The sequence below is a fragment of the Filicampus tigris genome, chromosome 6 (assembly GCF_054856515.1).
Source record: "Filicampus tigris isolate MCC_2025a chromosome 6, RoL_Ftig_1.0, whole genome shotgun sequence".
Taxonomy (NCBI): Eukaryota; Metazoa; Chordata; class Actinopteri; order Syngnathiformes; family Syngnathidae; genus Filicampus; species Filicampus tigris.
In genome coordinates, this window is record NC_141222.1 from 9531789 (window position 1) to 9543415 (window position 11627).

The 11627-nt window shown below is 41.1% G+C and overlaps 1 protein-coding gene across 2 annotated transcripts in view; it reads left to right on the top strand.

Moving 5' to 3' along the window:
* cnnm2b (cyclin and CBS domain divalent metal cation transport mediator 2b) overlaps positions 1-11225 on the top strand; it is a 74470-nt gene extending 63245 nt beyond the window's left edge. The window contains exons 5-8 of one of the 2 annotated variants that reach the window (XM_086034121.1): positions 3014-3107; positions 3743-3802; positions 6438-6616; positions 9364-11225. In XM_086034121.1, the coding sequence (XP_085890247.1) occupies positions 3014-3107; positions 3743-3802; positions 6438-6616; positions 9364-9615 (585 nt within the window). In that variant the 3' untranslated portion in view covers positions 9616-11225. The remainder of the gene's footprint in view (positions 1-3013; positions 3108-3742; positions 3803-6437; positions 6617-9363) is intronic. The other variant, XM_086034122.1, reaches the window with a different exon arrangement.
* The last annotated feature ends 402 nt before the right edge of the window (positions 11226-11627 follow it).

Here is an 11627-nt window from a genome sequence, read left to right on the forward strand (position 1 = left end):
TTGTGACGCCAGTTGTCTTTTGTTCGTTTTTTAAAATACCTTTCAGTGTTAAGAAGCGGCACGTAAACCCAGCACTACAAACAGTTGCATTTTTTTGTCATCTGAAATAATAAATAAATAAAATGTCATTCTTCCACGTGTTTATAGCGAAGTCAATGTTAAGCCAAATGTACTGTATGTGTAGAACTTTCCAATGGTTGACACTACTGTTCTGTTTATAATAATATAAGCTAGTGAATTTTTTTTCGGCTTCCTTAAAGAACATGGTGTGTTGCTTTGTTTACATAAAGTACTGTAGAACCAAATTTATAATGCGAATGTCGTTTATGTTCGATAATCGCTGTATTATCGCTTTAAAAGTTGTTTGGTTATAATTGACTAATCTTCAACATGCACAGAGCAGGCGGGACTATTTAAGCGTATCCGGGTTTAGATTTGTTTGTTTCGTTTTAAACGTCAGGACGCTTTATCGTTCTACGAACGAACTACGAGCAAACTTCTAACTATACTACTTACGAATTATTAAGCAGGTTTATGAACTAGTGTGTGGATGTTTGTGTTCTTGTTGAATAAAGGGAAATAGAAGAGAACAGACTTGTTTGCACCTACTTGTTCTGACTACCCTTTAAGAGGGACTTTATGAATTAACAAGGTAGTTTATTTAACTAAACAACTGGATAAACGGCATGGAATGTTCACTGTTACATTACTACAGATTACTTCGTAGCTGGCTGTGAAATCAAAAGACAAAAGAACCACCACGCTGTCGTTATTTGGGGAGAAGACAATAAAAAAAGTAGAGTTGGGAGTGAAGAACAATCAGTCTCTTAACGTTATTTTGTCTCAACAATTGTCTCCAGACATGTGATTGTCATTGTTGTTAATTAAACTTTTTTTTGATAGTACTGTATTTGTTGTTTTGACAATTTAGCCTTAGGATAACGTTAAGTTTGTTTTGGGATCACGGTCAGACAGACAGAGAAAATCAAAACACATCTCTATCTGGCAATCTCCGTGGAGGTGGGGAATTGCTAAATAAATGTCCATTTTCAATGTTAGTCCTGCATTTGACAGTGACCATATGATATATTGTTTTTTAAGTTACTACTTACTACTCAGTAAACTACTCTGTTTCACATAACTCGTCAAACTTGACAGACTATTTGAACATTTGAAACTGATAAATTATGTCTTTACTCGACTATACGGGCTGGGATTGCAGACTACATCTTTAATGCACTTGACTTGCCTTTCCAGTCCGTGGAACCGCCAGAGTCACAGCCTAAACGTTTGGCTTTATTGTAATGAATAGCCTAAAATGTTAGACGATATTACAATTAATAGTAGGGATGCACAATATTTTCATTTTCAAGCCAATACAGATCAATTCCTGTTTCTCAAAACTGATACCCGTAACTGATTCACTTTTTAAATTGTGAGTTAATTGTGGTTTATGCACTAACTATTATATCAAAAATCCAAAACAGATATTTCAGAAATAAGATACTATCGAACCTCCAGTTACGAGCGTCCCTTTTTACAAACAAATTCGGTTTACGCTCAAAGTTTTCATTGAAAAATTTATGTACAATTTTCAATATAAGAATATATTGGCATGGACGAAGGGATGAATCTGTGTTGTGTTTTTTCTCATGCTGTGTAACCATCATTGGCAAGGTGCATAATACATTGCTGTAAACGGAAAACTGGCTGATATCTGGCCGAGGGCTGCTCGGCGGCATAAGGCAGAAAACTGTTGCATATTTATGTAGAAGTTCCACCTCCACATCCTTGATCATACAATCAGAAATCTAATTGCGGTTGCGTTTGTGAACGACGTGGTGAACGAAGTCGGAAAATCATTCATTTTTGTCCCCCCCTCCAAGAAAATACTGTTTACAGTGTGTATGTTATTTATTGAAATGTAGCATCTCTTTAATTAAGACAAGGGATGGATAACGCATTCACTGCCATTGACGAATTTATTTGTCTTTTCACAGTCCAGCCATTCAATCCCAGGATTTTTTTTTTTCCTTTTTTTTCAAAATTTTTCGAATGTTAGGGTAAAAGAGGGTCTGTATGACAAATGTGGGACCAGCAAAAAAGTCTGGAGATTGACTTGGCCAGTCTAAAATATGTCACTTCCTGTGTAGATGGACTCATTTGTTGTTTTGGTGTTTGGTGTTTGTGAATTATTTTGTTGCTTGATGAAGGATCACCCAGTCAATTTGGTGGATCTTTCTTTAAAGTGGCAGGCAAAAGATTTTTGTTGACTTTTTGCTGCTGACATCATGTGTTAGATCATCAATGGAGCTCAGGGAAACAAATCTGTGCAAGCCCAAGCCATGGCATTAAAGGGACACTTAGGTGATCTTAACATTGGCACTTATATAATAGGTTTGCATGTAAAAATGACAGCAGTACTAAATTCTCAGCTCAGTTCAGGGAGCATCAAACGATTGCCGGCGCAAAAATGTTTTTGCTTTTTTTTTGCCATTTTCAAAACACAACTTAACAGAAGGATCAGCCTCAACGAGTATTGTTGAAAGAGAAGAGCAAGTGATGATGAGAGATTCCATTAAGTAAGGAAACTCACATTCACAGTAAGAGTCCAGCAGTCTTTTGTCCTTTGTGACTATGAGACGTTAAAGTTGAAGCAGCATTTTTTTTTTAACTTTTCATGAAAAGAAAAAAAAACAACTTGTGTGATGATCTTAAACTAGCTCTAACCATCTTTGTCTGGTTTAAAGGTCAGACTTCTCGTTTTTACTTTTAATATCACCTATAGTAAAGTTATTTTTACACTTGCAGTTTCGCACTGGAACAGCTTCTTTATAGCGACATTGTTTTCTATGTGAAAACTAGTCAGACATACAAACTAAATGGTCAAGAAATGGCTTGTGTTCTGACGTGATGTTTCACTGGATACAAAACAAGAAAACCAACGCTACATACAAAAATCTTAATGTTTCTTTTTCTTCTTCCCACAAAACTCTGAATCTGACATGTACAGGGCAAAGTGGAAGTGGAGGCCGGAAAAGAGGGGATGAAGTTTGAAGCAGGACCGTTCTCCTTCTATGGAATGCTGGCGCTCACCGTCTCACCAGGTGAACGCTCTGATTATGCAACTTGACTGTATTTCCAACAAGTCGTTAGTGACTCAAGTATTTTTTTGCAGCTCTAAATTCATTTGAATCTTTGCTTGTGGTTGACCCTGATTCGGTCACATGAACATTTATAAGGGTAAGAATGAAAGAATGTTTAGGACCAGCTGTTATTGCCTTCACCTTTCTGTGAATAATCAGCAGCATTACCTAAAACCAACTGTAGTTAGTGAGCCAAGCTTTGTCAGTCCAATTTTTAAAAGCGTATTGGGCCAGCGGCCCTCTTGCAGCGACAGTACAGTAACAGTGACGCGCTCACTCCTCTCAGTTCATTCATAAACTTCTCCGCTATTCCCCACCACCAGTTAGCATCGTCAGTAGATAGGAACTGAGAGACACCTACTGGTCAAAATCAGAACTGGTCCTCTGCCGTGTGCAGTCTCAAGTCCAATTTTCTTTGTGTGATTCTTCTTCATTCCTCTTTGAATCAGTCTCAGCGATCGCTCTTGATGCCTCCGTTGAATCAGAATGATTTGCTGTTGATTTTGCCTACATGTACATTGTATGTACGCTAGTATACTCACCTTTCATTCCTTCTCCATTCCCCTTCTTTTCTCTGCCCTCCCCTCCCCTCAAAGTCCCGCTGTCCCTTTCTCGGACCTTTGTCAATAGGGCCGATTCCTTAGCTGGATCACCAGGTACAGTACACGTTTCTTTCTCTACTCATACCCATCTTTACATTCAATTCTCAGCTACTTGCTAATCGGTAGTTGTTTCGTTTGTTTGTTTGTTTGTTTGTTTGTTTAGCACAGAGATATTTAGCCGCATGGATACGTTTCTTCATGTTTTGGGTGACTTTGTGAATGGTGTCGGCGGGTGTATCTCGAAATAGGCTGACTTGAATGCACGGCGCGCAATACGTGTGAATGAAAATGAAGGGGAACAGCGCGAAGAAAAAGACTGTAACACCCTCATCCTCTGAGCCATTATTCAAGGGGGCTGAATGGTGCTGGAGACTGGAGGCCCCAGACTCCGCCTTCTCCCTCTCGCCCCTAACCTTTAACCCCCTGACTGCATAAACAAGACCTACAGCTACAGCCCCCTGCTGGTCACCACTGTGCGCACATACACAGGCAAGCACGTACACATGTGTTGACTCGCACGGACGCAAGTCCAAAAAATGTTGGTCTGGCTTTCCCACACACATGTATTTTTTTTTTTTTTCTGAAAGACTTTTTGGGGGTTTAAAATAATGACCTGACCCCTGCTGCTTTTTTGAAAGTGGAGTAGTAATCTGCACGACTTCACATGCCAGGTCTTTGGCCCACTGCGCTTGGCCTGCGCACGCACACACACGAATGCTACTTGTACGTCTCATAGACACCGACTTATTCCAATGTTGGATTACATACATTCCACTCAGCGTAGTACCGTTGGTTTTAGCCAAGCTGTTTCCACTTTGTTGTGTGTGATTTTCACTAGGCTACTTTAAGAAGTGGAAAATATAATCTGGCTTTAATTAAAAAAAGAGAACAAGTACTTTCTATGCGGTGGCAAAGGCAAGCTGCCTCATTGAAACTCACCAAGTCATGAAAAATTTTTGTGGAAGTCCAAAAAGGCATGGAAAGTATATTTCAATATCATCGGTGTCTTAAGACTACCTTCACACCTAAATTGAATACACCGCCATTAAATGTTAAAGTCGTAGGGATGGGAACAAAGAAGTCTAATAAATTGACCACAAAAGTGTGTCGAAACAAAATTTTGGTCCCGATGTTTCCCACCTGCGCGCAAACGCATGAGACAGGCGGGGCGAGTTTCAGTGACTGAGTCCTGACGGAATGCCCGCCTCTGTTTTTTTGTGTATTAATGTTATTTGAGCAATTTTCGTCATTTGTGCATAATGGTCACAGTGGCTGGCGGAGGGAATCTTGCGATGCAAATGGTGGAAGATAGCGTGTGTACAGGGTTCTAAATTTGTTCGCTGGTGTGCTTTAATGACAAGCCAGAAGTACACGTTTAGTTTAGAGTGCATTCATCAGTGAAAGATGTCGTGTCGCAATCGCTAAGTTAGCGGCGTGATAAATGATGATAACAAACATGCCGTCACGCGGTGCCTCCTGAACATTTGTTCCTGCTCCCTCGAGTCTGCATGCCCTGGGAGAGAATGGGGCAAAGTTAGACATTCCGGCCAACAGAACAAATTTGTGGTCATGTGACCAGAACACCATTTTGGCGGCTGTGTTGAGTGTTTTGGGGCCCACATGTAAAATCTCGTTTAGGGCCACCAAAATCCTGTCGACAAAGCCTCACTTTGCATCGCTGCCTGCTGTATGAATGACGGATCTAGCAAGGCTAGCGCCAGTCAGGCTTGGCGAAACTAGCAACATGAGGCTAACCCTTTGTCCAGTCGGGCGTGCACTGGTCGGATTTTTTTCCTTCCGTAATTGCAACGTCCTGTGTTTGCCAGGTTGTTTCCGTGGTAAAAATCTTTCTGTCCTTCTGAAACAAACAAACAAAAAGAAAAAAAACATTTTGGGGATATTTTCATGTGCCGTGACTTCGGAAATTGGACAGCGTCTGCATGTGGGTAGCAACTAACCTGTATTAAGTGGAGCTGACTCCAAAAATGTTGTTTTTCTCTCTCTCTGTTAAGAAGCAACACTGTATTAGAAAATATAGGCAGGCACCAATCAATTGGGGCGGGATCAATTTAACTGTGGGAGCCTCCAGTGCGCAGTCACAGTGTGGTGGTGTTCTGCCACAGATTTCATGAGTGGCGAGTGGCGGCCACTGGTTTGGCAGCGCTTGAAAATATAAATCGCAATTGCGCGATGTGGCCACGTTGCAAATTACAGCCCATCAAATGTATGGAAGCTTTCACGCTGGTGCTGAACCAGTTTGTAAAATAATCTAATTGTGATTAAATGAAAATGAAGTATTCATATGAAACACAGTTTGTTTATCTACTACAATTTGCAGGTGTGAACTTACTAAGTACTTGACAACCCCTGCAGGTGTTTGTTGCCTTGCTCAAGGGCACTCATTCCTATCTGTATTTGTCCCATTGCAGTATTTGGATCTATTAATTGGACCAAAGATTTTCCTTTGTAAGTTTAGTCCAAATGTAAACTTTGTGCTAAATACAATATGCATGTTTTTTTTTTTTTTTAGCATTGCGTTAGAAATCCAAGTGCACAAAAACCTAGAAAATCATTTGAGTACACGCCCCTGTGTCGTCACTGTTAAGCGATATCTGTGCTTGTTATTTTACCTGTGTTGTATAGCAGTATATTTCTGTGCACAATTCATACTTGATAACTTCTCTCACAGAGAATAAATCCCCACCGCGGCCGTTTGGACTCAACCACTCGGACTCTCAGAACAGGAGCGATCGAATAGATGCCATCACTCCGACTTTGGGCAGCAGCAACAATCAGCTGAACTCCTTCCTGCAGATCTACGTACCTGACTACTCTGTCAGAGCGTGCTCGGACCTGTATTTTATCAAGGTGAGTCCAAGGGACTGTGTGCCTGTTGCTTGGATGAAGTGACTTTCTCAAGTCGTTCAATTAATGGCTGGAAAAGAGTAATGGCGTTTCAATGTATTCCTTCATGCTGACCCGTGACGTCATCACCCCAGAAAAGCACCTTACCAGTCATGGAGTGTTACTGTAACACTAAACCTGATCGGCTTGAAGTTGGAAGTATTTTTGTGCGGACGTGGTGCTGTGCCCACAACGACACAAAGTAGGGGTGGGCGATATGGGCAAAGAAAAAAAAAAAATCACAATATTTTTTCAAAAAACTCGATAACGATAATTTGACGATATTCTACAAAAAATATTGTAATCTGCGCTTGCTTCACAGACCAATTGTGGATAGACGCCGTTTGTGAACAACATCTCTTTTAAATTGCTAAATACAGCTTTTTTAATTTATTACTTTTATTTAAAAATAAAAAAAACTAAAAGTTATGTATTGACTTACATTGATTTTTGGGAATACTGTATTTATGTCATTTAAATGTCTCTGCTATTATCCCATAATGATGTGACATTTTGAGCTGCAGTAAGTACTGGTGTACCACTGCCAACTACGAGAGCAATCAGAATGGGAAATAAATGTATTTGATATGTGATTTGTGTGACAGAAGTGTCACCCAGCGAGAGAGAAAAAAGATGTCCTCATGACAACACCCATTCTCATACATTGGCCACCGTATTCAGAATAAAGTTGAATAACAAAACTGCAATTTACAGAAAAGTGCATTTTCCCACTCATTCATCGCTGTGATATGCCGACTTGTGACTTTATTCGCGTTTGGGTGTATGCTGGCGTCACACTAATAAACCGTCGTAGTTTGTGCAACATGCCTCGGGAGTACAGGCTAGTTATGAATGATGCGGACTAAAAGCGTGTAAACTGAATGTTAACCGATCAACCAGGATGTGATGTATGGGCTGATATTTGTGCCTCTAGAAACGGAATTTGAATTGCTTAACTTGAATATTTGAAATAGAAAACTGAATTATTGAATTGAAAACTGAATATTTGAATTGAAAACTGAATTATTGAATCGAAAAACTGAATTATTGAATTGAAAAAAAATGGATTATTGAATTACATAAATTGTTTTTGTTTAATTTGAATCTGAATTGCTCGATCTGAATTTGATTTTTTTTTTGTTAAGAACTGTGTCCCAATAAACTTGAAACTGAATGTAAGACTTTAAAATGCGTTTTAAATTCCTCAAACAAAAGTGCATCTCACTAAAAATTCTGTCGCAAAAGCTCACATTCAGTTCAACACCTTTTATGAACCTTTGAAAGGAAGCGCCTTTCCATCCCCCCGTGACCCGATGTCTTGTACCACAAAGGTTCATAAAAGGTGTTCTAAGAGTGAAGAGCGGCTGAAGAGATCTCTGTACCTGCAATCGATTGGTCATCCTTAAAGTTCCCGTATGTCTGTCACCGATGTTTGAATTTTTACTCGTCGAACTGAATGTGAGCTTTTGCGACATTGCATTTTTAGTGAGTTGCACGTGTCTTTGAGGAATTAAAAACACATTTTTACAGTCTTAAATTCAGTTTTCCTCGTAATCCACATGGCCCGTGGTGGAACAGAATTGCTCTTCCCGGTGACCGTTTTGGCACATCGAACAATGTGATTCGCACCGACGTCACTTTTGTCAAGCTCAAACCATTTACAGACTGCGGACGACGTGGACTCGCGCCTTGTTATTATTCCCCGCTGGACACTCCTCCATACTTGAAACTAAGCGTCTGCGGTGCGGACAGAGTCACGTGACCGGGCCCTGCCCGCTGATTCGGCGAATGATTATCACTTCCTCCTCCTCTGCCGTCAACGATTTTTCAGCATTTCCTCCAACTTTGCGGCCGTCGACTGACTCGTTATGCTTTTGGAGGCAGTATTAATACTCGATAATGTAAAATGACACATCGTGAAAGCAAGATTGAGGATGATATCGATGACGATATGTATCGCCCACCTCTACTCATAACTAACGCCTTCTGTCTGATTAGGTTGTTTTTCCTTGGGCTGTTTCTTCTACAGTGGTATCTCAAGTTATGAAGTGAATTCTTTTTGTGACCCCGTTTGAAATGTTTGGAAATTGAGGTAACTTTACCACTGAAATGAGTGGAAACGGCATGCATTTAATTCGTTCCAACCCCGAAAATTAAGTTATATTTCTCTTTTTTTTTTCTTTTTTTTTTACCAGTGTGCGATTAAAGATAACTCTAATGCAATAATAGAAAAAAGTGAAAAGACACACAAAACACTTTAACTGCTCTTTAACTTTGAAGAGGATAAGGGGGAAGAGGACTACAGCTCCTAATTGAAAAAGTCTTCTTCCGTAAGAACGTGGAGAAAATTTGATTCATGTGTTTCTTGCGTCTGCTTCTTTTGTTATTCATTGGTTGATTTTGGCAAACCAATTCAGGGAAACTCGTCGTTTTCTGCTCCAAAAATGTATTAAAGGTAAAGTAAATCAACGGCTGATTATTTCTTTTTTCCCCCTTGTCATGTCATATTGTACTGTTTTTGGGATTAGTTTTGAAAACTGCAAACTTTTTACCCAGTCAAGATACCACTGACTAAGCGGTACGAATCGAGCATGTACCAATACTGTGTGAAGGTGTAAGTTACGCGCTTGTCCTTTGCCACTCGCCAAAATGAATCCCAACCCTCTTGCTCCGGCACGCGACCCAATGGCTGTCTCCTCGCCGTTGCCTAGGTAACACGGCAGCAGTACCAGAACGCGGTGATGGCGTCGCGCATGGACAAGACGCCGCAGTCCACAGACAGCGAGTTCACCAAGATCGAGCTCACGCTCAACGAGCTGGAGACGCCCATCGCGCTGGCCGGCACCGCCCCCACCGTGACTGTAGCCTTGGCCAACGAGGCTTCCCACCTCCTCAACCAGCAGCACAACTGCGTGGGCGTGGGCAGGAGCAACCACAGCTCGCACAACGAGTGGCCCATCTAGCCCCCCGCGCCCAGCTCGGTGGAGGCCCGGACCCTCCGCCTTCTTGTCTGACGGACGCACGGTGCGGTGGTGTAGCGAGAGATGAGGGAACGCGGGCCAGCGTGGGCAGGCGGAGTGAGGATGCTGCACCCGCTCGGTCAGTTGGTAAGGCCCCCGCCCAAAGGAGGGGCGGTGGGGGGAGGCGGGTGCTGAACGCCCCCCACCTGTTGGCAGCCCTGTCCTACTACACCTTCTTAAGACGGTGCTGTGACTGACATTCCTTCTGGGACGATTTGACACTTTCGTAGCGGTAACTTGGACGAGGGGGACAACAGACTGCATGCAAACCTGCCCGCACACACGCACACACACACGCACATTTTCCACTCAGGCCAAAGACCTTGGTCCCCACACAACCCCACCCATTTATTTGGTAACACTGGACACACACACACACACACACTCACTCACTCCCAAACAAATCTCACCTTTCGCATCTTTCAGGGAAACTCAGTGGACATTTGATCCCATCAACATGGACTCCAGAGAGCAATGGTTTGGCAAAGACTGCACCAAAAACCGCTTTGAGAGAAACCATTACATCATAAACCAAGAATGTTTTCCTGTATTTATTTATTTTATAATATTGTTTGTATATATAAAGAGATATATGTGTATGCGTGGGGATATGGTGTGACATTAAAGTGGCAATTACGCATGCACAAAGTCATACCAGAGAGGACATGCTGCATATATGGAGCTAAACATCCATTGGTGTATATGAGGGGGTGAAGATCTTTTACAGATACAGTATGTATATTACAGATTGTCTTATTTTTACTATTGTATACTCTAAATTGGGCTTTTTCACCGTAAAAAAAAAAAAAAAAAAAAATCACACTATTGCCTTTAAGAAAAAAAAAAAAATCATAACCTTAATTATTTTTAACAAAGTGCAATGAAGAGAAATTTATTTAAGAGATGATTAGTTATAATACAAAAAAAAAAAATGACTGTATTGTAAATTGACAGATATATTTGTATGTATGCTCTGTATATGTATGTTTGCGTTTGAAAGATGCTAAAGCCAACATCCACATGCAAATTTCCCCGGATGTCTAATTGGAGGCGTCTCATGGTTGTGACCTCAGACAAGCTGCCGCAGGTTCAAGTGTGAGTTGTGATGCATTTGTGGGGTCGACGTGAAAGCACCATCACAGCGCCAATGCGCATGTCAGTTAAGTTTTGTAACAGAGTGTTTTTGTTTCTGCCAACTTTACGTTTAATCAAACTTGACTATTGCACAGTATTAATGACCTCATCTAATAGGTTGAGCATCATCAACGTCACGTGAAGAAACCTCGACATAATATGGCCGTGGCTGACACATGACATTCTTTGTCCACTCCGTAGTTTTGTTTCCTGTTGCTTGTCTCACTTCAGAACCAAGCCTGATCTGAGTTCATAAAGGCTTTTTTTTTTTTTTTTCTTGTTTTGACAGCAGTGAATGTGAGAAGAGTGTTGTGGCGGTTATCACAATGCAGATCATAATCCATGTTTAATAACTCTTAAGTTACGTCAAAACTGTTGTTTCACGTCTGCTGCGGCTGCCATTAAAAGATTTACGTTCATATTGTTTCACTTGTTTTCTCTTTTTTTCTTCGCCACACTCAGGCAAAAATCCTAAGCACTTCTTGGAAAAACCTCGCAATTTGACCTTAAGAAACGGGCAAAAATCACAGGCCGCGCGTTTCGGGACTGTCACTACCACAGGCACCAACCAACTTATAGCTACATCTCCGGTCGGCCGCCTCAGCAATGGAGGAAACTCATCGAGGAAAAAATGAAAAATGCCAAATCTGTTGTACTTGGGTTTTTGAGTCTTACTTTGTCAGGCCCACTCGCAGGACCTGTGACAGCTCAGGGAGGAGTAAAAAAGTGATCTGCAAAAGAAATACTCAAGTAAAGAAAAGACACCTGTGAAATCGACTTAAAGAGAAGTCAACCCAAACATATTTATTCAAGAATATGTT